We start from the raw sequence: 27,557 nt of genomic DNA, 5'->3' as shown, positions 1-27,557 counted from the left end.
ATAGCAGAATGAACGGGTGAGGGAGACGGAGATAACGTAGCGGCAAACGGAACAGGTGGCCCGAGTCATATCAACGCAAAGGCATTAGGCTACAGGACGACGAGAGGTCTGCCTGCCCCACCTGAACACCTCACCGTCAAAGAGAATTACGTAAGTTGTTTTTCCGCTGCACTTGCGACCTTAAACAAGAAACTGCTTCTCCGCATTCTTCATCAAAAGCAAATAATGTCACATTTATTTCCTCTCAACAAATCAGTCATGTCTCGTTGACCTCGCCTAACTGCCGCAGTCAGAAATTTCGATTAAATACTCTTTCTGCATCCAAACTTGGATGCAGAGGCAATATCTAACACGAGACACATTCAGCACATCGGCAATAAAATTTGGAGCCAGTAGCACAAATACATAAGTCTCATCACGCCAGTCTTCGTAATTACGTAAATGATTCACTGTTGACATTCGCCGTTTATATAGGTGACGCGTTGCAAGAGAAAATGTAATGCTTCTTACAACTTAATCGCTGCTTATTATTGAGCTTCTAATGATGGAACACTAATTAACAACAGTGATACAGAGCAACATGTCTAATATAAAATCAATGATTTGTTCGAATTGTATGTGATGTCGTCAGCGATAAGAAATATTAAAAAGTGAATTGTGTCTCCGTATCAAAACAGCGTGACAAAAAGGACTATGTTTGCTGAAACTCGAGCAAATATTGCGCAGATGCAATAGTATACAACGCATCACGTTGTCACGAATAATGTGTGCCATTGCCTTTTTATCACGACTGGGAAAATGCCGCTTGCTTCTTCGGCACGTAGTGCCTGCTAGCACATTGTATGCCTCTATATAAGCCTGGCCTCTAAGTCATCGATACGATTTTACAAGTGCACGCAAAAGAATTGAAGCCAATAAAGACTTGGATACACTGGTCCGCTTAGGGAACAGCCATATACAGTGCCTATTTTAGATAACGTGTATCTTAAGCTCTGTTTTGGGCAGAACTAAAAGAGGTGTCTTATAATGCTAATGATTGTGATTTGTTTTTCATATGATGGTTAGCCCACTTTGTGTCGCATAAGAATAAAGAACATTGAGGAGAAAAGAGTCGTATCGTGGAAACACAACGACAGATGGGTGCACGCGTTTATTTCATGCCTTTCTTTTTTGTATATTTAGGCGAATTCCCCGATTATTAAAGAAAATACAAGACGATAAGTGTGGCAGGTAGGAAGAGCAAAAAATACGCTGAATTTGATAACACACTTTGGTAAACGACAGCGGAAGGAAGGAAACAGAAAAAAATTGGCCGCGTATCTGCGTGCTTCGCTGCAAATGTCGTCTAAAGACGATAGAAGAGGCGCTGCGTGAGATATGAACGCCATCTGGCAATACGTCGGGAAACGTGAATGCTGTGTTGCGGGCTGGTAGTCCCGGCGCAGCAGCAGGCAAGACCGGCGGTGACCAACGCGACCGGCGGGGACGCCAGCCAGCCCGAACACGCGGTTTGGCGCGAAGCGCCAAAGCAGAAGGAACGTCCGCACTCAACGAGTACTCTCCACACACTCTTTTATATTCACGTTGCCTGGGTAAAGCAGGAATGCCAGAGCGGCGCCCCTCGTACAGTGAAATACTGAACTGAAACCGAAACACAACAATGAGCTCGCGCAGAGGGCACGGAGGAAGCCAAGTTTCGGCGCAGTCGCATTTTCAGCGCAGCTTAAGAAACTAGGGTCTCTAAAATTACGTATCTATGTATTTTCTATTAAAGGAACACACCACCTAATGCTTACCTAGTGATGTTGCGCCTCAGATATGCGTAATGTTTGCTTTTTGATCAACCATGTACACAAGTATGAACCTAGTGAGCCGTTCACGATGGCTGGCCCTTGTGCAAGTGGTTCAACTTTGGCCGAGTGGCTGAATCTAGGGACGTGCCGACAAACAGAAAGACAGACAGAAGGACAGACAGAAAGACAGACCAAAATTTCTGCGTTAAGTTTCCCAAGAAAGACTATCGTCTTTAAAAGTGAAGGCACGGAGGTTCACCAGAAAAACATCCGGTTGGCTACCCTACACTGGGGGATTGGGGAAGGGGAATAGAAAGATGAAAACTAGAGAGGAGGAAAGAGAAGGAAAGAAAAAAAAAGGAAGAGAGGCAGAGAATTCACCACAAATCAGAGGCGTTCGCACAAGTCCGAAGTTAAGAAAGTGTACAGCTGTCTGCAGCAGCCGATTCACGGGTATCTTCTCGAGTTTGATTTTTTCCCTTTTTACGCGCATTCTTATTACTTCCCTTGTTGTCGATCTTACTTTGTGCTCATATCCGTTCGAAATTCTAACTTGCTTTTAGCAAATGATTTCTTGATGTGGGATTTTAAACGAGCTGGAGTCCTGGTTCGTTAGAAGAAATGCTCTATTCTCATTGCTATTTTCGGTGCTTATTATTTGTTACTTTATTTATTTATTTATTTATTTATTTATTTATTTGCGGAGTGGAGACGCCGTTATAAATGATAGGGAGCCATTGGCGTGGGCAGTGCGTGCATGTGCAACAGGGGTGGGGTGTGCCATTAGCATAGACAGGGGCGAGGGGGTCGTAACCCCGAAAATTTGCAATTTCGCATGTGCATCAGGCCCGTAGCCAGGAATTTTTTTCGGGGGGGGGGGGGGCACTTGCTGAAAGGCTTGAGTATCTGAGAAAAACGCCTATTTTCGTTGTTTATTTTCGGTAAAACACCATGTATCATAACAATTACGGGGGGGGGGGGGGGGCGTGCCCCCCGGGCCCCCCCCCCCCCCCCCCCCTGGCTACGGGCCTGATGTGCATATAGCCCCGCCACGGTGGTCTAGTGGTTATGGCGCTTGACTGCTGACCCGAAGGTCGCGGGATCGAATCCCGGCCGCGGCGGCTGCATTTTCGATGGAGGCGAAAATGTTTGAGGCCCGTGTACTTAGATTTAGGTGCACGTTAAAGAACCCCAGGTGGTCGAAATTTCCGGAGCCCTCAACTACGGCGTCTCTCATAATCATATCGTGGTTTTGGGACGTTAAACCCCAGATATTATTATTATTATTATGTGAATATATACACGCACACATACAAACGCACGCGCACGAACATACATAAGGAGTTGTTGAAGCCTCCCTACCGAAAAAGGCAATCGTAGTTTGTTTTCGCAAGCCGACAGCAACAGCGCACACCTTACATCTTATCAATTCCATCCAGCTTGCAAGTGATATGCCAGAAACAGCACGCTACGTCACAAAAGAGGCTTCGCGTTGCGTCAATATCCCCGTCGCTGCATGCGGGTTTAGCAGAATGATAGCCAGATTATGAGTATCTCGAAACAAAAGCGCTCTAGGAGAACCGAACAAAGTGAGAGAGAGAGAGAGAGAGAGAGAGAGAGAGAGAGAGAGAGAGAGAGAGAGAGAGAGAGAAGTAACATTTATTTGCACCCGTCGATAATGACGGGGGAGATGGCCTCTGCCCCTGTTCATCCCCCTAACCGTCGGACGAAGTCCTTTGGGACTGGGCGGCGGTCAGGGCGAGACCAATCACTTTGCGTTGTTCTTCAGCTTCGTGGCTGAGTAACAAGGCCTCCCAGGATTATACATTTGTGCTCGAATCGTTGTAGGAAGGGCAGGTCCAGACCATGTGAACTAGGCCTGCAATGCTATTACAGTGCGCACATCTTGAATTAAACACTTCCGTGTGCCATTTACTGTACAGTTGAGGGTTTGGAAACACCTCGAGTGGAGGCGACGAGTCAGCGGCGATCGACCGGAACGTGAGCCCTCGGGCGGTCGCGGATTAAGTCAGTTGAGTACTACAAAATAGATGACAAGAATGAACACAGACGTGCTAAAGGAGCTAACACATATAATTAATATAACCATTGTATATAGTGCCAGTACTAAATTATGGGACAGAAACTTCGAGGATAGCAAAGAAACGCGAGGAGAAGTTAAACACGCACGAGCGGTGGAATGAAAAATGACATGCGTAACATTCAGAGGCGAGAAGAGAGCAGAGCGGATTAGAGAACAAAAAAGGGATAGGCGACATTCCAGCTAACAGTATGAAGGAGTGGACGTGGGTAGGGTGCCTTAATGCCCGCGCGCTCCGGGGGCGCGCGCATCGAGGCACTCTAGACGTGTGCAGGTCAGGTAATGAGGACAGATAACCGAGCAGCGGAATGGATATCAAGGAATGGGGAACGTAGCCGAGGACGGCAGAGGGTTAGGCCAAGTGACGAAATCGGGATGTTCACAGGCGTAAAAGGGAACCGGCTCGTACAGGATAGGGTAAATAGGAGATAATTGGGAGAGGCCTTCGCCTTGCAGTGGGCATTTAAATAGGCTGAAAATGAAGTGATGATCATGGGCGTCGGCAGGGAGGGGGGGGGTGCAAAAGGGGCACTTGCACCCCAACCAAGCCGCACTAGCGCTCCCCCTCCCCCAGCCGCGATGCAACACGTGTTTGAACCCCCCACTAGACAAAATTCTGCCGACACTCACGTGAAAGATACAGTATAGCTTTCAGGATGAACGCTTTTAGAGCTAATCGCTGCACAGACGTCGTCGGATGCGTCGAGCGCATTTTTAAGGTGTCTCTGGACTCGCCATTCGAAAGAGGGCTTCGAGTGGAGTGTAATCAAAAAGAGGACACTATGCAAGGCGCTTCATATATACAGTTTTCTTTTCTCCTAGCGGTGCTCGTAATTTCCGGTGGTGCAAGTTATCCGCTGCCTCTTTCTCAAAACTTGTACGCATCATTCCTTCCTGTCCTCAATATCATCCTACGTCACTCCTTTTGTCAACTTTTCTTCTCGCCCTGTAAAGGTCAGGGAATACTTGCTCAGTCAGGGAATACTTGCTATTTGCCCTTCTCTAAAACTCTCTCTCTCTCCACTCCACCTTATCTTTACGAGAGTCTTGAACAGCTTTCAAGAATACGCCCTTACAAAGTGCTTCCTCTGAAGGGGGGGACGATATCTGTAGTGCCAAGACATCGTTTGGCTCGCAGTTCCCCGATAACATGAACATGTGCTCTGCGATCAGCATCGGCGTAAGGTGCAGTGGTCACTCTCCTTTTCAAGCGAAGCTTCCATAACTCACAGATTTCAGTGGCGGCGTCGTACGCGGAAAACCAAGCGCCAACAAGCGTCGCTCGAAAGTGCGCCGGCCACATGCCTGTCTGTATGCGCCGTTTTCCAATAACTGATGCTCTCTCGAGCGTGGTCTTGTCGGCAATCGGCCGTTTCTGATACGGCAATCTGATCTTTTATCGAGGTCACTTGTCATTACAAGTTGCCACATTTCACTGTTGCCTTTATATGAACGCATGACCGTCGTTGTTGCCATTAGCAACTGAAGTGTTGCAGAAAAGTTACACTGCGAAGGTCCAGTTCCCGCCATGGAGGAAGGAAACAGTGAGGAGGGAGGGCAATGCGAAAGAAAGAAAGAAAGAAAGAAAGAAAGAAAGAAAGAAAGAAAGAAAGAAAGAAAGAAAGAAAGAAAGAAAGAAAGAAAGAAAGAAAGAAAGAAAGAAAGAAAGAAGGCGAAGTAGCACGTCAGGCATACACACACGCCAAGCTTCGCTCGCCCACATTTTCCTGATAGGGCAAGGACTCTTGATTTTTTTTTCCGTCTTCACACCGCGTATTGAGTGAAACACTGTCCCTCGTTCACACTTTGCAAATCATCTTATCGCCGGGCATGCCACAGAATACACATTGCGCGCCTCAATGTCAACTTCGGCTGCAGAGAGAATCCGTTCTCAGCATTTAACAATGGCTGTGCATCAGTAACCGACTACGTACTTTCGAGTGCGCTTGACAGCCGCTCTATGCGTCACCGGCTGCAACATCCTTTTTTGGAAAGCATGGGAGCGGTAAAAAAGGCTGCACGGATGTCTGACAAAAGTCAGCGGTCGCAGTGGGCAGAGCTCTCGCACTTGATGAAAAGCACTAGCGATTGCCTTATCAGAAAAAAACATGCGCTTCGCGATTCCTCCTTCGTATCAGTCATGACGACATCACCTGCAATTGGGTGCAGAAAACGGTCACGCACGTTGGACTCGTGTGCAAAGTCGCAAAGCAAACAATGCGATCGAGCTATAGCATAAAAGCATAAAGATATGCGCTATATAGTTGGAATGATTTCCTGATTGCAAGCAACTCGAGACACATGATCATGATCGATAACAGTGCTCGTGATTGTTCCTGCGCTCGTGTCAACTTTAACGTTGCCGAACACACAATGGTGGTAAAATGTGATGCATTGCTCGGCAGTCCTTTTCTTCGGACAAGAAACCACTTCTTCCCATGTGCTCTCACTCGCAGCTTGGCGGGTTTAACTGTTCGAGTTTGCCAGTAACGCGGCGTCAGTGGAGCGCTTAAAGCAGAAGTTTTTATTGCAGAAACCGCTATGAGCAGTCTTTTCACTTATAGTAAAAAAGTTCTACAAAATACGAATGTTACGAAGTCGGCAAACCAGTGCGTATTGTTTTTGATATTTTATAATTCCCACTAACTTAAATCCTTATTTAAAAGTGCTCTCCTAATAGTCACTAGCCTTGGTTGGTTAATCAAACTTTATTAATAGTCCTGCGAGACGCGACTGTAATTATTTCTTTTCAGAGGCGGCAACTTTCTTTTGAATCAACCCAGCTGTTGTCAACCAAGAGCGTTCTTGTTTCTCGCATAAACTTGAAAAGGAAGGTCACGAGCTGCCTCTTCGCGCGTGCTGCTTCCACGTGCGCAGAAAAATACAACAGAAGCATAGCAAAGCTATTAGACACCATTCAAGGCAGCGAGATATAAGTCGCAGCGGGAATGATCTATTTCAAGAGCGCATCGATGCATGCATGGGGAGCCAGCTTTCTAGCGGAGAAGTGCCAAGTAAGTTTGGCATGACAAACGGATGGCATCATACGGATAACTCGAAATGGCTGAGCTGAAAATACGAAAGCAGACACTTATTCGTAGGCTACAATTACATGCGACGTTTATCCACGACAGGCGAAACGCCATCGCACCATTAATCATGTACGCACGACTCTGCCTTGTACTCTACCTCTTATAACGTTTCGGCAGTGGCACCTGGAGGGTTCGATTTCTTGTTCTGCACCTACGATTGCGAGAGTTAAGACACCCGCATGAAAATATAGCGCCCTTGACACTACGAGAGAGAGAGAACTTGAAAGAAGCGTAGAGGGGATGACCTCAAATAGAAAGCTCTACAGTTTAAGACGAGCAACGTATCCTCAGAAGAGGAAAGCCAGAGTTAATTTTTCCCACAATAGACAACTAAACCACGGTTCGGGGATAGCGAATGAGGGATGAAATAGAGAGTTCAGAGGAAGAAGAGGACGGCTATAGCCAGCTAAGCTGAGGTGGGAGAAGGAAAAGAGGTAAAGAAGGAAAGTGGAGGAATATTGATGAGCACAGGTAGAAGAGCCGAAGTGCGTAACGGTTAGAGAGAATGAGAGAAAATTTAGGGAGAGGAAAAGCGGGTAGGTTCACCAGAGGGTTCAACGCAGAAATTTGGGCTAGTTGGTGAGAACTGAACTTAAGACATCTTAACAAGCGCAAAACAACACTTACACAAGCAACACACACGTAGCGCCCGTTTTGTCCCCGTATGTCTTTTGGGAAAGACTAAGCGCAGAACAGACACTCACAAAGCCGAGAACACAATCTTGCCCAATACCAAGTTTTGGGTAAGTGTCTATTCCTTGTGTGAGTGTTGTTTTGCTTGTTAAGATGTCTAAGTTGAGTGACCGGGGGAGCATGGGGGAGCATTGTTTCAGGCCTCATAACTGGGGGAAGGCGAAAGCAGGATAGCTCAGGCTTTCTTTTTTTTTTAAGGTAAAGCCGGTCTGGCCAGGTGGCAGTGAGTTTATGTGATATCTGCCTTCCATTGCTACGAGCTGCGCGATTTGTAGCTATGATGAATTAGGTGGTTTACGTACGTACGCGCTTTTTTTATTATATAACGGGTAGGACTATACTCATGTATGCGGCCTCTTCAGTCGCAAATTATGATACACACTCGATAGGTGTGTTTTTAGCAAGGCTTTGGAGACTGCGTCGAAATGGTCACGCTAGTAGGTTGATACCTAGTGCGTTTTTCCAGCGAGTCATCCTGCAAAGATTAATAAAATACGTATAATTGTACAGTCAGCCCTGTAAGATTTATTCGCACCAACCTTCGGCTCGAAGCGCGCACACAACGCGATACTTGTTGTGAGCGTCTCCATACAGGAGACATTACTCAGTAACGTTTGCTGACGAAATGCGCTATGTCTAACGTCTCGTCAAACATGGTAGTGCCATCAGCTCGTCTGTAGCGATGTATTCCACTCTAAAGTGAACTGGCGGGGCATCAGGTAAGCAGTGTTCGGTTTACCCAAGATCTATGTATGCGGTGTTTCTTCGCCATGAGTGATCAGAAGTAGCAAGAATGGTTCCCATACAAAAATGACTAAACCATGACTGGCGGGCATAGGCCAAACCTTTGCTCTCTTTAAAATCAATGAAGGACATGTGTGGCATAAAAAGTTAGATCCTAGTCTTGCCACAGGTTCTACACCACGCGCCCTGACAACGGCTGAATGTCGGGCAAATAGCTTTTCTCACTCTCTGTAGGTTTGATGGTTCATTCGTGTTTTAGATAAGTGTGTCAGAGTTAATATTGTAGGCTTATGCCACAGGAGCGAAGGAAAGACACGCCTGAACGATAATCGATGCCAGCAAGGAACGTGAGCCGTGGCTTCACGTGCCACAACCTAGCGCTTTCTTTATTTCCTTCTCTTGCCATCGCGCGCTCTCCTGTTTGCGCGTCGCCCGAACGAGGGCGCTAAAATGTAAACACGTGACTAGAGAGAGAGAGAGAGAGAGTGCAACTTTATTAAGAGTCCAGTGCAGACGCAGAGGTTGCCCCGCGCCACCCGGCTACTCCCACGTTGGGACCGGCAGGTCTAGCCTAACGGCCCTATCGCGGTGAACAGCGCCTGGAAAGAAACCGCTGAGCAACTTCACCGCCACAGGCGCGCGCACAAGGAGGGCAGGGGGGGGGGCAGCCGCCCCCCCCTAATCACCTAAGAGGGGGGGGGGGCGCAAAATCTGCCCCATACATTGACTTAGCAGGGTTGGGGGGCGCTGCGATGAACCTTTGCCCCCCCTGATGGGGAACCCTGCGCACGCCTATGTTCACCGCCCAACGGAAAATGCAATATGCCCACCCATTGGACACGTATACACACTCGTGAAAGGGCTCGCGTGCGAGCGGATCTATTGTCAGAGCGGCGAGATAAAACTCTGAGCACCTATTCTGGTCTGGGTTTTTGCTCTCACTGATACACGCAGCGCCGTTTCACCAGGACGGAATCACCTCGCCGCGTATACGTGCACATTTTCTGCGATAGCACTCGGCCGTACGTGCTCAGCCGTTCGGGCGTTAACGAGTGAGTAGACGTGGCGTAATGCAACGCTAGTTCTTGTTTCTCCACTTCGACGTGCATCAGCTTCCGCGTGACTTTTGAGTTAAATATCGTTGCACTGCGAGATTAGTTAGTTAAAATGATTTCCCTCCTCATGTAGAGTTATTTCATGTCGCTGTTCACGCGCTTGCTGCATCACGCCTCTTTGAGGAAACCTTGAGAGTTGCTTATTTGCATAGACGTACGCACAAGGGGGGCAGGGGGGCGGCCGCTTCCCCTAGTCACATAAGAAGAGGGGGGCGCAAGGCCTGCCCCATACATTGACTTAATAGGGAGGCGGACACCGCGATGAACCTTCGCCCCCCCTCCCCCTGAAGGGGAACATTGCGCACGCCTATGCTTATTTGAACAACTTTAGTTTGTCCCAGGTGTATAATATCGCAAGCTTTTCTGAACGATAGATATGCTGAATGAATGGTGAAATTCTTAATCTATTTGAGGAATAGATACCACTGAGTCACGGTCCCTGTGATCCGTAATTCTGCACAGAGAACGCGCACTATCTATTTGAACACATGTTCGCTTTGACACATTGGTCACCCTCTATAGAAGAGCACAGTAGACCAATCTGCTATAAGCGCTAAACCATGAGATGGAATCTAGTGATTCCAAGATTGACACTGTAACGGACTTACCTCGCCAACTGTAAAGCACGCTTTCCCGCCCCGCAGCCACTCCCAGATTGCGTTGTGAGAGACGTCAGCTGGCGAGACTTCGTCCGCGCCGCCAGTCGCTGCCGCCGAAGCAGCGTCGCCTCCGAAGACGGTATACCTGGACGCCGACGCAGTCTGAACAGCACCGTGCACTAGACGGCAGTGCACATGGGATGCGTAGAGTCTTGTGACGCAGACGGTACGGGCAACATTGTGGTTCAATGAGCAAATATGCTATTCCCTCCGCTATTCTTGCAATCATATCATCAACTCGCAATCCACAGAGCTTTCGTCGTTTCAGTTGCACTCCTATACACATTTTAAACGGACAGGGGCAACAGCTCATTTCTGGACTGTGGCACGGCAGTGAGCTGAAGCACGCAGACGTCAATGCCTCGGCAGTGCATTTGTGGGGGTCATACATTTATCCCATCCTACAGGGTATACTGGCGGCACACAGGGAGCCATTCTTGAAATGGTGTACAGCTCGACACAATAGTACAAGTTAGAGAATTACCTGTGTAGATATATTCTAAGGGCAGTGAAGGTTAAAAAAGAAACATTGCGGAAGGCTCTGGCGTCCCTCCATATCGGCAAGTGACGCGCCTCGCGCCATACGTGCAGCACAACTCTCAGAAGTGCGTTAATTTGTTCTATACTAGTTGACTGACGATCAGGCGTGCATTTTATGGCACATCCTCCAAGCAGCGACAAGTGGCTGAATTGACATTTGCGACGCTTGACGGATGCAAGCAAACTGCGCTATGCTGGAAGACGTCCACTGCCGCATTGTGCCCGTGAATTCACGGCATATACCTGTAGCATCTTCCCGACAAACATGAAATGAGCTGCACAATTTCGCATTTCTACAACTTCTAACATTTTCTTATATAGTATAGAGCACAAAAATGGGGAAAATGGTATATGTATGAGCACAATGACTTTCATACACCCTCCGATCACGCTCTCTGATGCGCGCTGAATTCTTTTTTGGCGGAAGCAGTTGCGAAATTAGGATTGAATAACATTTTTCACAGAGTTAAGTTCAATATATCTCCATTGCGTGAATCATGCAGGCTACGAAAGCCCACTGCGAAAGCTTGGTTGTAAGGAACGTGGCAAACAACTTCGGCCATCGCCGCACATTTACGAGACGGAACTTGGCGGCTCCGCTTATCGATATATCCACACAAGGGCAGCGACGCATGGGTACAAAATGCCCACTTGTAGTCTTTGCGATAAGATATCGTGTAGGTGCACTCGCGGTCCTGGCGACTCGAAAATATGATTTCTCGTTGCACCGCGTCAATGTAAGAGCTGGAGTAAACGAAGACATGACGCCGTTACCCAAACTGACAAGCGGTGCGTATACTTAGAAAATGTCATAGAACGTGTTGAACAATCACAGCTCGAAACACCACCGTGACAAAGAATATGGAGTATTCGTTTATGACAGACGCAAATGCAGTGGAAGCGGAAGTTAGAAAAGTCAGCTTCGCATGAGAGGTGACGAATTAAGAACAATAGCAATGCATGACAGCTACATAAATTAGTGGTTCTATTTTTTAACTCTATATATTGCAGTGAACATTTGATTACTAGTTAAATCAAAGAGGTACTCGATGACCACAAACAGGCCTTCTTAACGCGTCTGTGATGGGCGTCGCTAATACAAGTGAGCAATCGCACCGCGCTGCCTCTGACTCCTCTGGAATAACGCAATCACCAACATTAGGCGCACGTAGACAGCGCACACAAAGTGACAAGCCATCTCGACTTGCTAAGCCTTTGCACCTACCGCCGCCTTTTACGGCCATCGCTGCGCGGAGAGAGAGAGAGAGTAGTTGGGAAAGGAAGAAGACGTCGTAGGGACAGGGCTCAGCGCCTTTGGGGATGGGGAAGGGGAAGTAAAGATGATAGGAAGAAGAAGAGAAGATAGAAAGAAGCAGAGAATGACAAGAAAGTATCTTGTCAGCGAAGGCACGAGCACGAAGGCGAAGCGTTCGTCCATAAGGCGGCGAGGTCTGCGGGAACCGCAATTTCACTGCACGGGCCGCGATTCTCGGCCCGGGCCCGGCCCGGGCCCGGAAATCGTTCAAATTTACCCGCCCGAACCCGGCCCGGTGACTCAAAGTGAGACCCGGGCCCGGCCCGAACCCGAGAAAAAATTTCGCCTACCCGGCCCGGCCCGGCCCGACCACAGATCAGGCCCGACTGAGGCCCGACCCAGTAATCTAGGTGGTGTTGCCCGAACATGGAATCGACAGCAAGGTGTTTTAAGTGGCAAATATCTACGCTTTGTTGGCGCATATTTCGCTAACAATTATACTTTAACATACGGTAATTCCTTGTAAAAAGGAGATCGCGGTGTTTGTTCGTCAGCGGTATACTGTACCCATTTTTTCTGCAAATACACTGGGGATCATGAAGGGCGTTTTGTAGCAGACATTGTGCACGGAAAGTGATTTGCAGCACGAGTTCAGTTTCGATAGGGAGCGCAGAAACAACAAAGAATGGATTGATGGATGGATAAACTTTACTATGGTCCATCGGAACGCGCTCTAGCACGTTGCGGGCCGTTGGACCCGTTGGACTGCCCATATAGCTGTTCTTCTAGCGCGGAGCTGGTAACAGCCTCTCATTTGGAAGGCGTGATGACTTCGCCGCCGCGTAACACGGAGCACCGCCAGAGCATGTGTTCTAGATTGGCTTGGCAGAGTTGCACTCTATAGCCTATTGAAATTTATAGCATGCTCTAACCACAAAGCCAATCGTGCACCCTTCTCGATATGTAGAACCTGTATTCACCATTGTAGCACCTTGACACAGCGAGAGAAACAGAGGAAAAACAAACCAAATTTGTGACCGTTGTTGTAAATACACTAATCTAGGTAAAGGTATGAACCGCGTGCCCCACGTGCATGCGTATAAGCAGCCGAAAGGAAGAAAAAAAAGTATTTGTCACAGCATTATTTTCATATACCACACCATTGCTAGTATATACAGTCTATAAGTTTCTTATGGCATAGTTTATAGTTTACCTCTTCACATGTTATTGTGCGAAAAATTAAAGTATCAAAAGATTCCTGCTTTTGTGTGCTGTTGCATCACATATCCTGCAGCGCCAAAGCTTCTTGCACTGCTCGCTCTGGTCGCACGGGCACACCACATCTGCCTTGGTCGGCAGTCGCTGTTCTTTACTTCCACCACTGGAGCAAATCTAGGATGTCTTTGTGGACCTCTTCAGAAGACCGTAGCTGTCCAGCTCATACCGTAATTTCTCTCGTTCTCGAACGTCGTGCCACTCTTCAATGTCATCTGTAAAACTCCTCTTTGAGGGCTTCTCCTTGCAGTTTTCAGCAGTGTATGTTATGCACGGTTTGCACCGTGCTCGTTCTTTCCGTATCATAATGGTTTATGCCTTCCCAGCGATGTTGTACCGATAGAAGGTGGTCATTGGACTACGCGGTTACGAGTGGCAAGAGGTGGACGAAGCGATTTCGATATATTTTCGCGGTTCGCTCGAGTTTGGTAATAAAGGCGCGACTAAGCTTCTCGAAGCTTACTCATTCTATGCATATGGTTCGAGGTAAGGGGACATCACCCGGCACGGAACCTATCATTGTCCTTTTTCAAGCAAGACATTTCAAGCGAACGTACTTCACCCCAGGCCTTGTTTAACGGACATATTCCTGCACATTCCAACGCTGTTGCGGCAGCATCATGTAGCTTAGGGCCTCAAACACGCGGCTCGCGGACCTCTCGCTAGCAGCCCTCCGCCCGCACATGACCCTCTTCATCCCATTTTTTTTCTTTATAAATATGTTCTTGAGATACACAGGAATGACAGATCGAAAGCATATTTTTCGGAAGGCACACCCTGCGGTCACAATGTGTTGATACATCACCGTGAAACAAAAAGCTATATTTCAGAATCGGCGCCGAGATTTTAGTCATTATGGGTGATACGCAATGACTGATACCCCAGACGTGAAAGAGAGACGTCCGTTTAATAGCAATACTAAAGGCGAACTGCTACGCCCGCCACGTGCACGTACCCTCGATGCCCCTCGGTTTCCTCTTCTTCGATAAAGCCTGGCGCGCTCCTATTAAGTTGCTCCGTTCCGCACTATTTTGCAACAATGAGTATCCATATGTTGTTGGAATCCTGCCGCCAAATCCCCTTCAGAAATGATCCCGTATATGAGATATGGGAAAGGTCTTCTTCAGTGGTTATTCAGGAAAGGAAAAAAGGCACCTAATTTCTGTCTGCCTATAGGCGACACGGCGCAGTGCCTTGTAGGGGTGGGGGTAAGGAGGGAATAAAAGAATAGTAGGAAAAATAGAGAGAAAAGTGAGAGAGCCATCCATCCAACGAAGAGAAAAGAGGACAGGAAAGATGTGGAAACGGTCACGGGAGTTCAGGGACGGGTCCGCGAAACACAGCTAGAGGCACGGTGCACAACATCGGCGAAGCGGCGAAGGCCCCTTCGATGAGCGGCGCACGGCATAGCGGGCGAGGAGACCGTCACGGGGCGCCGGTCAGCGAGAGGTACGAGGAGTAATCCAGGACATCGCGGTCGGCACGTCCGTCTTGCTTGAAATCCAGCGAGCGACTGTTAGGAAAGGTCTGCTGTGAAATGACGGTAGCTTTAAAACCTGTACCCCTTCCTACGCTCCTACTTTCGTCATTGCCCTAGCCCTTGCGGGAGTAAATTTTCGTGAATGCGGCCCGTTAGCTGAGGTGAGTTTGAGACCCCTGATATGGCGGAACAAGACGAAAGCTCAGACGTTAACAATGTGGGCACACAAAGCAGGCTGTGCATATCTATCTCGCGCCACGTGACCACTGGAAGCCGTCACAGAGTCACAGAAAAGGAATGTGCGTTTATAGGGATTCTATGTATCAAGACTCCGTGCAGTCCTTTCGTTTTTGAGGGGGTCTCTAACTATCAACGTTTCCCCGCTTTGGAGCTCTGTGATCGCTCCTGCGATGTCATCTCATAGGTATAATTTTATTATATTACGTTTATTACAGCGATTACAGAGTAACATTTGGGATATAAAATAATAACGAAAGCGAATAAAGCCCGGAATAGCGAGATGTTACATATAAGCGCCTGGTCTATTTACTTTTAGCTCGCCCGTTTGAGATAAATCAAGTAGCTCATATGCAAGAAGCAAAAGAAGCTCAGTACTTATCCCTCATAAAACTTCTCCAAATAGCTTAACCCACATAAAGAAAAGCGTTTTTTCGAGATAAAATGTGGGACATATATGTATGCACCGCGTATGCGGAGCAAGGCACATAAAAGAAAGAAACGATTTTTCTATTATCAGTAAATTACTCTTTTACCATTCCACAAGCACCACGCTCGCCGCGACAAGACTCTCGGTAAGAGAGAAAACTCGCAGGAAAATGCAGGTAACGACGCCAACTTGAAATTCACGCAGCAAACGCCGTGACGTCATACGTTCTGACGGCATCTACTGGGCCCTAAGTAGTTTATAGGGGGTAAAAATGAAATACATTGACCTCTGAGGGGGTCATAGACTTAACATACCAAGTTTCTAGAAATTTCGTTGAGCCAATGTCCCCAAAATACGACGAATATAGTTTGAAATCCGTGACGTCACGTGCGGAGATTTCAGCGCGAAATTTCAAAATAAAACTTTGACCTTGATTTTCTCCTTTGATAATAAACTCATTGATGGTGGAATTAATGACGTTCGGGTTCTCAGAGTATACACTTTATCGGTCTCAAACGATTCAGTGTTTCACTTTAATGACCCTTTAAGAACGGAGCAAAGTCCAAGCCCGGCCCGACCCGAGCCCGCCACCTCAAACCCGGGCCCGGCCCTAAGCCCGGAGCTTCAGGCCCGAGCCCGACCCGGGCCCACCGTGAAAACTACTTTACCGGGCCCGGGTTTTCGGGTAGGCCCGGGCCCGTGCAGTGCTCTAGGGCTGGTATCTTCGACCGTGCGGGAAAAAGGAAGTCCTCCACAGTTATCGCAAGGAGACCGAGCAGGCGACAGCGGCTCCCCATCACGCATCGTTCACCAGCCAGAGCAGGGCAGGAGCAAATGATATGCTCCAGTGTTTCTTCGTAGCTGCATCTGGGGCACGGAGGCGATGAGCAGCGACCCGTCGAGTACATGCGTGCCGCAGGCCAAGCGCTGCCGGTCCGCAGGAGAAGAAGCAGTCACCATTCGCGTCTCTCCAGCCCGGTCTCCGGTAGCGGTGGCGGCGTTTTGCCGCTTGCCACCCACTTGTCAGGGTGGGCCGTTGGTAGCAGCTGCCGCAGTCGTTGCCGAGAGTAGTTCGACAGGGCTACCGCCTTTGGTGACTGGGCGTCGCGGTGGTGTGCTGCCTTAGCAGCGGCGTAGCCAGTGGAGGGACAGACGCACACCGCGGTAGCTCTGATGGCTGTGAGCTTGGCGTGCAGCAGCGCCACAGTGATCCCAGCTTGGCCTGGCTGCTCCAGCGCTTGTAGGGCTGGCCGCGGCGGTTGCATTTTAGATCGAGGCGAAAATGTTTGAGGCCCGTGTACTTAGATTTAGGTGCACGTTAAAGAACCCCAGGTGGTCCAAATTTCCGGAGCCCTCCACTACGGCGTCTCTCATAATCATATCGTGGTTTTGGGACGTTAAACCCCAGGTATTATTATTACTATTATTGTAGGGCTGGCCGGGAGTCGCAGAGGATCGACACGGGCAGCTGGGGTGTTGTAGCAGCGAGCTAGTCGGCTGCCAAGTGAAGGCCAGCCAATTCAGCTGCAGTTGAGCAGGCGTGAAAGGGAAGACGGGACTGGATGGTCGTCCCAGTCGTTGGTATGACACAGGCAGCCGCAGGCAGGATCCTTACATAGGCAGGATCCTTAGCCCCAGGTACGTCACTGCCTTGTTCCACGGGATTGGCCGGACTCCCAGCACAAGCCTTCGTATGGTCCTCCGCTCAGCGGCTCTGGGGTGAACCAGCAGCGCCTCCGTCTTCGTGGGCGACACGATCAGCCCGATCGCCTTGAAGAAAGACGCCACAGCATCCAGGGAGCGTTTCAGGGAGCACCTGATGGACGGCCATCGCTGAGCGGAGCAACGGCCCCGCCATTGCCGCGACGCTAATGGTTCATCTACTGCCCTCTTCTCTTCCGCGCGCTTGCCACTCTCCGCAACAACGCACTCACCTCAGTATAATTGTTTTATTTAGGGACCTTAAGTATAATCCCCTCTGCTGGCCGCGCGCGAACACTATACTTCACATCTCTGTCCCTCCATCTCACGCGCGTATCGCGTGCGATGCACGGTGTACAGTTGGATTTTTACAGAACACCACGGCGACGGTCGATTTTTGTTCCTGTATTTAGTAACACAGTAATATTGATGACACGTTTACGTCCATCGCAGAAGGAGGAGAAAACAATGAAGCGCAGCGTAATGCCTTAGCCTCGACGCCAAGCTGCGCAGCGCCCAGTGGCCGTTGTCCGTTAGCGAGCAAGGCACAAAATTTTGTCAAGTATCGCGGCCGCCCCTAACCAATGTACCTGCTAAGGTGAAAATAATGGAATAATAGTTTGATAATGGAATAACAGTTTACTTCACACCTTACTTATGGTGAAAAGGCTGTTCGGCAGGCTGATTGTTTAGGCTATCGCGCAAGGACAGACGTTGACAATTTGCGTGAGGTGTGCGCCGTTGTTCAAGGGCCTAGCAGAGAGTGGTCTTGCGTACTAACCATCGACGCTACCCGTATGACGCACAATGGGAAGCGGAAGATGGACAGTGAAAGACGATACTGTAAAAGGGGGTCAATATAACAACTTGAAAAGGTAATGGACTAAAACAAAAACCCGGCCGCGGCTGAGGCATGGCGCAGTTTAGCCGGGGATCACAGGTTCCGACAACAAGTGACCGAAATCATGAGGGCGTGTATTGTATAATTTGGTGCTTCCGGCAAGAGGAGACAAAGCGTATCAGTACGCCCGAGTTAATATGCAGTTCTCCTCGTGGCACATCAAACGTCTTTGTCTTACTCTTGCCACGTGAAATGGTCGAATATTCGCGGCTCTTCTTTTGCGACGGAGCGCAACTCAAGTGTCTGCCATTAGTGAAGCACGCTAAGTGTATAGAGAACTATGTAGCAACTTACTTTCCCCGCTCTCCCAGCGTAACCGAACTTCATGGTCGACGGGCGGATCCCCGAGAAATTTTAACATGTCGTCACTGTGCTTTATGAATATCCGTAATGTTGACGTTCACTGCACGGTGCAATAATGATCGTTGCTTCTATACGTTGCTTATATTTCTTAGTTCTTCTTGGATTCCGCTGCTGTACAGTTCGAAGGTTACGCTGGTTATTTGACTTCACTGCTGCCTTCTCACGTAATGTTCATTTCGGAATCCCTAAGGAACTACATACGGAACATCTTCGCGACGCCTAGCTGAAATGCTACGTGTTGCCTTTAGGGGCGTGCCGAATTAAATGTCTTGAAATGCGCTGTGTTTTCTTTAATTTTTTTTTCTTTTTCATACATGCAGACAGCTGCTATTAAAGACGCCGTATTTCCTATAACAGAACTTGAGAGTGGCGGTGGAAACAAGTGGTTTACGAAGATGGATTCAGCACGATCGACTGTCGCGAGATCGAAGTTACTCAGTCTGCAAACAAACTTCAGGAGTGCTGTTTCTTGGACTAGTTTGGATACCATACTGTGTTCTTGGATTGCATTAATTCCGCAGAACTGATTTGCAATAATGTGTCCACGTGCTTCGAGTTGTCGATTAAGTCGCCCTGGCGCTGCTAATTGCTAGCTTCCTGGATTAGCTCAATTGGTAGAGCGACCGACCCGGAAATACGTTGGTCCCGGGTTCAATCCCCAGACCAGGACGAACATTTCGGGAACTAAGAAGCTTTCTGAGAAATCCGTACGGATCTCCTTGCGACTTCGTGCTACAAACGGAACTTGTCAATTTCCCTTTCTTAACTCTTTCGTCACCCTGCGGGATTCCGCAAAACTGACTTGCAATAATACGTATTTTTGTACGCGCTTGAAAAACAAGGACACAGTAAGAAAGTGTTAATTTTAAGGGCTCGTTTTTTTGTTATACACAATATTAATGAACACTAACAGGCAATAATGCCAAGGAAAGTATAGGGGATGTTATTAGTAGTAAATGTAAGGTAAATGTGAAGAAAGAAAAGTGGCCGAAAAGATAACCAGCCGCGGGCAGGGACCGAACCTGGGACCTTCGAATAACGCGTCCGATGCTCTACCAACTGAGATACCGCGGCGGCCATCCCCCCGTCCACTTTATAGGGTATATATGTACATTTAAACGTGGGAGCGTCACTCAGCGCCGCCAGTAGCCATGACAGCGAGTGTGGAACACTCTATTTTCTGCCTGTTGGCGACACGTAGCACGTGAACTTATTACGAGCTGGCAGCTGACCAATACTCGCTCGCATACTACCTGAAAGCACCAAGTCTGCCATAACGAGACCCTCGCTATGAATGAAGGAAAGAAGTGTTAATTTTAAGGACTCGTTTTTCTTTGTTATACACAATATTAGTGAGCACTAACAGACAATAATGCCAAGGAAAGTATAGGGGATGTTAATAGTAGTAAATGTAAGGTAAATGTGAAGAAAGAAAAGTGGACGAAAAGATAACTTGCCGCGGGCAGGACACAGTAAGGCCCAGGACACAGTAAGGCACACAGAAGTTGAGTTGCTAGAGCGCTTCCGTTCGTGGTTTTCTGTGTGCCTCCAAAAATACAGCGAGCAAACAAACGTTAACACTTTGTGCAGTTCTGTCAACCGACCAATGATCATCGTAAGAAACATTGTACACCGCGTATAGCTTGACTCTCTTCTGATGCCATGTCGCAGAGGTAGACAGTCGAGCAGCCATGTCCACGTACCAGCCCCCTCCTCCCCCCGGTAGCGACCAGTACGTGCCACCGCCTCCACCATCGGACCAGGTAGACAGCTACCAGCCACCCGCGGGCACCTTCTACAGCCCACCACCGGCACCGGACACCGTAGACTCAGCGACCACCTACCAGCCGCCCACATTGTAAGCATTCGACTGTCTGTTGCTCACACATATACGACACGCGAGCATTCGAAAAGAACCTTGCGCGAATAGACTGAAGCTCCACTCCTCACAGACACGAGTAAACAATTTCAGCATAGCCGGATGTGTACTTTATGATTCCGTGTATATGACAATGTAATGAAAATGAAATTTGTTACCGGTACAACCTGTTACCTTATGCTGTACCGTCCGTTACAAGCTAAGAATAAAAATGAGCTCTGCCTCCATAGCATCGGCGCGCCTGCCACTCATCTGTGCAAGAAAGTCGTGCTAGGCGGTTTCTATTCTAATCATAAGTATTTTCTCGCTGCTAATATAAACACTACGCATACAAAGACTTACAAGTTCGTCACTGACAGAATCCTTGCTGAAATTTGGCAGCAAGTTCAAGTTTTGACCTAAATCCAGCGACACGAACATTTGTCTGCAGAAGGACTTGTTCTTGGGCTAGTTGGTGCTCGCTAATAATCATGGTGTAGCGCAAAGACACATAACAAGCGTCTGTGTTGTGTGTTTCCGTGTCTTTTAGGGGCGAAGCACCTTAGGGTCTCGCCTTGTCGGCGTGTCATGTCGTCGTCACGGTCCATCATAAACGGGTATGCGCCACAAAAATCGGGTAAATCCCACTACTCGCCACCGGTTTATACTATGCATATTACGAGTTAAAGGGTCGTCGTTACTGCCTAAAGCATTATGTTTGGCTTAGCAGCGGTGTCAGAATCCCCGACGAAATTCACCAAGGCGCTCAAGTTTCTTATCTGAAACCAGAGACACAAACGTGCGTCTAAGTCAACTATTTGAAACTCCACTTCTTGAAACATATCTGCAAAGTGATGGTGCGTTAATGGACCGGTGGCGAGTAAAGCAGTAAAGAGTAAACATTTTGCTGTGGGAAACACCGGCGCACACTGCATGCTTCGCCTTTCCCCAGGTTTCACATCAGTGGAGCTGAAACACCCTTCCCTGCATGCTTCTCCCCTCCCCTGTTGTTTGTTATGTGTCTTTGCGCTACACCATGATTGTGAACATGTGTCTATACGGAAAATCCACTACCTGAACTACGCGAAAGGTGCTTGACGTCACAGAAATGAGCAAATGGAATTGGATGTGGCACTTCTGCAAATTTTCTCTGGGTGGGACAGCGACAGCTGTGGGCAAAGCTTACATTTATTTTTAGGTTGTAACTGAATATACTTGTAAAGTAACGTTCGAACTACCGCATTGAAAAGCGAACGCAACACCGCGAGGTCCCGACTACCCGGCGGCCATAACGGCAAAACGCATTCGGTGCGTTTGTGCCCGCTTTGTTCCTATAATTGCGGCTATATTGTCGCGGTGTCGCCGCTATCACTATGATGAAGTGAGGGAAGACGGGGAGGACGACGTGGGCTGGTAAACAACAACCGCCATATTGACTACTAGTTTCCACTGTAAATATCTCGTAAATATATTCGCAACAATATTGTGATATTTATTCTAATTGTCCTCAACTCTATGGGGACCCGGCAAGCAGATAATGGGACATCTGAATATGTCAAGTGATTGGCACACCTTCGCAGGCCTTATCTTACAAAGGATTATCCCAAAGCTCCTTGTATAAGGCACATGAGATGAAAACGCTGGCTTAATGCATTTTCGATTCAAAACATTTTTTTGTCAAACACCTTTTGCGTTTGCATTTGTTGCTCTTTCAAAATATAAAATAATCAGGCAGGTCACATTGACGTGTGTGACGGTGCAAGTTGTTATTGGCTCACTGTCAACGCCACATGTCTGATTTCGCATCGTCTTTTTGGGTTTTAGACATTTTCAAACAGATGAAATTGAGTAAGTCCCAGTTGTCGTCCTTGCCGTTCTAAAAAATCTAGTATTACCGAGATTATTATAAGCTTATGTCAATCGTTATATAATTTTAATATGCATGGTCTCTCAAACCAAAGCTTGCAATGAAAAGAGTATTCAACTACCTTTCGAGCAAAGCTAAATGCTCCAGGTTTTTCTTTTTTGTCGTTTTTGTTGTTGTTGGAGACCAGCACTGTCGTTGTAGAAAAGAAAAAAAAAACTTTTGAATACGAAACGAGGGAAAAGGAAAGGTGAAGGAAATTATTCCTGAGTCAGAACTTGTTGCTGGGCTAGTTGGCACATAACTACGAGAAAAACCACCATCAGAAAGAAGAAGCACAGGCCCACGTGCTCTGTTCTTGTGCTTCTTATTTCTGCTGGTGGTGCTTAGGTGTCTAGGTGGAGTCACAATAGATGATTGCGCATATAGCAGAAGGCCATTGTGGGTTTCGTAGAGCCGATTGGAGCTCCGTAGTCGTTTTTATCGTGCTAAATACGAACGTAGTGTTTCCTTGCAAAATCAAATGACAGTAATATAACTCTAGTGCCTATTTTTGAAAGGCGCTTTCAACGAGCTATTCCGTCGTAAATGCAAAAACTTGAAATAATTACGCACGTCCGCAGAGACTTAATTGCCTTGCACACCCGTTTTCCCGGCTCATACAGCAGTTACCAGCCGCACAGCTACACGCAAGGCAGTACTTACGTGCCGCCAGCGCACCCCGGAGACAGCTACCAGCCGCCCAGCGAGCCGGCCTTCTACAGCCGAAGCAGCGCCGGCGACACGTATTCACCGCCTCCCGCACAGGGTGGCGACACGTACTGCCCGCCATCCCATCCAGGGTACGACGCCCCGCAGGACTGCTACGTGCCTCCGCCAGTCCCAGAGGACTGATACAAATAAAACTTTACACAGTGGCCTCCCGAGGACTGGCGCTTCAACACGCTCAATCGACAGATATGATACCTTTGTTCATTCATTCAATCATACATTCGTCACTACAGAAGAAGGTGATTATGTTCACTGAAGAGAAAGGAAGAGAGGCCGGCCTGGAAAGCGTGTCTCTAGCCTGCTACTCCTCACGGGGGTAAGGAGAAAAGGGAGAGAAAGAGGGAGTTATGATGACGTATGAGTATAGTATACTTACTACAATGAGCTACTGAACACACACTGTCCTGTGCGGGGACGTGCACTGCGCACAAAGGCTTTACGCCATAGCATATGCTCCAAAGACGAGCATCTAAACCTGTCTCCTAAAGCACCCAAAAGCTTCTTCTCCGAAAAGGGCCGGGAGTCCAGACAATCTATGACGCATTTAGGTGTCCGTCGGTCGCATCACTAGAGTCACGTAGCCTAGTGTTAAGCTCTAACCACACGTACGCGTTACAACGCGTCAGCGCGTGGCATGTAGACTCGGCGCCGCACCCTCTCCCTTGGAGAGAGAGAGAGAAAGGCACGCAGCCGACGCAGCTTCGTGTAGCCGCGCGCCCTCTCCCTCCATAGGGAGAGGGCATGGCGTCGAGTCTACACGCCACGCGCCGACGCGTTGTAACGCGTGCGTGTGGTTAGGGCTTTAGCGCGATGTGCAAATATCGCCTTACAGACGCGTAGTGCGTACTTCCTTACTTCGCAAAGTGATGATGAGATATGCCGTAGAGGGCACTTCGCAATTTATTGTACTTGCAATAGGCGCCTCACGAGGGGTTAAAACGGGCTCTTATAAAGCCCCAACCACACGTACACGTTGGAACGCGTCAGCACGCGATGCTCCGCGTCAGCTTCAGCCGAGGAGGCTGGAACACGTGTTGGTGCGCGTCGCTGTCAGCCTCCCGCGTCGTGCGCTGGAAGCTGCTGCGGGCGCCGCTCGCGTATCCAAGTGAGCATCACGTCAAGCTCATGCCATTTCCTGATTGACTTAAGAGGGTGTTGAGGTGAGCTCGTTGGTACGGATCCATTAGAATGCAGCGCTTAAAGAACAAAAACACATGGGGCGAGAACGAGGACGGGCGCTGACTGCCAACAATTGCTTTATTGTGCGTTCACATATATAAAGAGGGCGAGAGAAAGAAGGGAGGGGGAACATGGAAGGAAGAGGAGTTATGCGCATGGGCATCGTCATACCCATGGATCCTGATTGACGTTTCGATGTGACACCAGTTTCTCCGAGCTGGCTGCGCAAGTGCTTGTGATTATACAGGGTGTCCCAGCTATCACGCAGCACGATTTAAAAAAAGAGTAACGGCGTTACGCGAAGCAAACCTACTGAATATTGTTCCTAGTACACTGGAGTAGCCACTGCTATTTTTTCGTTAATGAGGTGTAATTAATTAGTGATAATTATATCTTTAACTCGACAAGTACTCACCTAATTGTCAAAATGTCAATGAGGCGTATGTAGGCATGTTCAAATGGCATCTAACTGCGCTACTTTCAACAACGTGCTAATTGCGCGCTCATTTTTTCCGCTTGATCAAGAAAGCCCGCGAAATATGAAAAGTGGCACATGACTAGACTGTTGCGCGCGTCGGGAACCAGCGCCCTCACACAGGCTCCCTATGAGGTAGATAGTATCAAGTGAAAAATGCAGAAAGAAAAAAAAAACGCATCGCCCTATCTGCCACTCCCCAGCCTAAGAAACGCACCACCGCTAGGTTTTACAGAGTCAGGCCGTAGTCAGAACATCTGCCGCATTATCAATGAGAACAGTCGACCGTGAGATATGAACGATTGCGGCGTACTATCGAACGGAATGAATCCCAGCGAAATTGCCCGCATATCGTTGGCGCCCGACCTGTACCCTTGCCAATATGCGGAACGCTGTCTCTCGCAACGGACAACAGGCAAAGCGGTTGTTTGCAGTAAGCTATTTGAGGGCGCTGGTTTCCTTTGCGGGTGGGAGCGTAGTCGCGTGTTATTTTTCATATTTCGCGGGCTTTCTTCATCAGCCGGAAAAAATGAGCACGTAATTAGTACGTTGTTAAAAATTGCGCAGTTAGATGTCCTTTGAACATGCCTACATACGCCTCATTGACATTTTGACAATTAGGTGAGTACTTGTCGAGTTACAAATATAGTTATGACTAATTAATTAAGCCTCATTAACGAAAAAAAAAATAACAGTGGCTACTCCACTGTACTAGGAGCAATATGTTGTACGTTTGCTTCGCGTAACGCCGTTCCTATTTTTTAAAATCGTGCTGCGTGATAGCTGGGACACCCTGTATATTATATCCTAAGTAGTGTAATCGTCGAATTGAAGTCGTGTGTAGCTGCGTGTTCCGCGCAGGCCTGGAGTTTTTTATCCATTTCTTTCTCTTGAAGGTCATCTGGCAGTTTTCTTCCTTCTTCACCACAGAGTGTCCTAAAGAATATGCTCCCCATCGAAATTCCAATTCAAACTAACAATGGAAGAAGCCGTCACTATTTGCAAAATACAGACCAACAGTCACGTTATTGGCACTCATACTTTACGGCAGGCCCGTAGGCCGGAATATTTTTAGGGGGAGGCCCACTTGCTGAAAACCTTTGCTATCTGAGAAAAACACCTATTTTCATTATTTATTTTTGTTAAAAGCACCTACTTCACCAGAATTTCGGGGGAGGAGGGGCCGGGCCCCCTCCCCCCCGGCTACTAGCCTGCTCTACGGTATATTCACTATAGACACGAATGCCGATAATGCACAGTACCGGATACTCTACCACGAATGGTGCGAGATGCTACTCACTGAGCCATCGGCACCGCAGACATGACTGAGGAGCAATGGTAGGCTCAGCTATCAAGCCACAGCCTGGAGGACCAGCGTGGACTGATCGAAAAAGCCCGGAAGATATGTCTTGAGACCACGGTTTCCTGGACTGGGGAAACTGGCCACTTCTAGGAATAAAGGGTTTTTTCTCTCTTTATTTAATCCTCGCATAGAAAACAGCTAGAGGGTGATTCCACGTAAGATCGAACAAACGATGGCTGGTCGACCTCTCAAATTTATTTCAAAATTTTATATATTATTGCCTGATGAGTGGAAAGAAGAGATCCGCAATTTGTTTTGCCGCCAAAAATTTTTTCGAACCACAGGAAATCAATAATGACGAAGAGGTGGAGTGGAGAGCTCATCCGCTCTGCTGTTTTGGCCAACTTTCGTTATGAATTGCACAAAATATATTAAAGTTAGGTAGGTGAAACTATTTACCTAAATATATGCATGCTTTTGCTTCTGCTCAGGTATTTTTAGTTTTTATGTGTAGTGTAGATGTTTTTATAAAAAACCTCAAAAATGGCCCAATCGACAAAATTTTCTTAACTTTGAAGGTCTTTATCTCAAAAAAGCCTTGTAGCAGAGCGACAAAAATTCTGCATTACGTTCTTCGCATGCTTATCTACTAAACTGCCAAATCTTGTATTTATATAACTTTTCAGTAAAGAGATATGATCGGGCTAATTTCAAGAAAACACCGAACAATGAAAACTTCTGACGACAATAAAAAAAAAAACATTTTTTAGATTTCTTAAACTTTGTCCACTTATTCTCCTCCACATCAGCTTTCACAATCATTAAAAACATGTTGCATAATATCGTTGCACTAATAGTTACGGCCCCTCCAATGAGACCCTTAGGCAAGGATGGGCAATTCCGACTTCTTGCCCAGCAAGTGTATAAAATGCAGGCATGATTGAATTTCTTTTTAGTAAAAGGTCAGCAGGTATCTAAAAAGGTGTCGCCGGCACTGAAGACGTTAATTTTGAAATTATTTGGTCACTGCAGCGGCCACGAGCGCGGAGCTACCGAGTAGGCGCGCGCCCGCCCGAGATGCTCGTTGTAAGAGACGGCGCAGTGAGAGCTCGTTCTCGCGTCTTCAGACCGATTGCGTTCGAAACAGCAACACCTCTCGGGTGACTTGAACGCACGAGCACTAGAGCTTCGCTATTCTATCCGCCCTCTGTTCGCATCGCAGCTAGGCGCTGATAACACGGCGGAGATGGAAGCAAGATGAAAACTCTATAAGGGAGCTATAAGCGCTCGCTTCACGCACGCTGCTGCCACAGAAACTGCGCTGCGCCAGTTGCGATCAGTGGAAAACATGAACGTGGTGCTCCAGTGGCAAAGCAAAATATGGATTGTCAAAGGAAACAAAAGCAAAACTATCGGTAACCGGATGCGCTTGTCTATATTAGATGTTGGCAGCAGACGGCGTGAACTGGCCGCGCGTTCGGTGCGCTGTTCACACTTCATTCGGCGCGGATAGTTCTTGTGCTTTGCTCTTACTCTACTCCTCCTGTGCGTCTCATGACGAGAAAGTATAGCTCTGAATGAGTCTATTGTGGAGACTACCTTTCGAAGCACAAGAAGCTTAAAGGAGTACTGACACGAATTTTAAAAAATTTCGGATTGTTGCTCTAAATAAAAATACTGGTGTCGAGAAACCTAAAACGACTATTGTGGTGCCTGGAAATGCATCCT

The 27,557-nt window shown here is 47.9% G+C and overlaps 1 protein-coding gene across 2 annotated transcripts; it reads left to right on the top strand.

The window, feature by feature from the left end:
* Positions 1-23,018, top strand: LOC119389475 (uncharacterized). 2 transcript variants are annotated; one of them, XM_049414437.1, is made up of 3 exons: positions 1-150; positions 20,051-20,237; positions 22,767-23,018. In XM_049414437.1, exons 2-3 carry the CDS (start codon positions 20,071-20,073, stop codon positions 22,993-22,995), a joined length of 396 nt encoding a protein of 131 aa, XP_049270394.1. In that variant the 5' UTR covers positions 1-150; positions 20,051-20,070; the 3' UTR covers positions 22,996-23,018. The 2 variants fall into 2 exon arrangements, with proteins under 2 accessions (XP_049270394.1, XP_049270393.1); XM_049414436.1 differs by lacking the exon at positions 1-150 and adding an exon at positions 10,183-10,363.
* Positions 23,019-27,557: the final 4,539 nt, after the last annotated feature.

This window comes from Rhipicephalus sanguineus, chromosome 4, assembly GCF_013339695.2.
Source record: "Rhipicephalus sanguineus isolate Rsan-2018 chromosome 4, BIME_Rsan_1.4, whole genome shotgun sequence".
Lineage (NCBI taxonomy): Eukaryota > Metazoa > Arthropoda > Arachnida > Ixodida > Ixodidae > Rhipicephalus > Rhipicephalus sanguineus.
The sequence above is the reverse complement of the archived record's forward strand: the minus strand, read 5'-3'. Positions and strand labels throughout refer to the sequence as shown.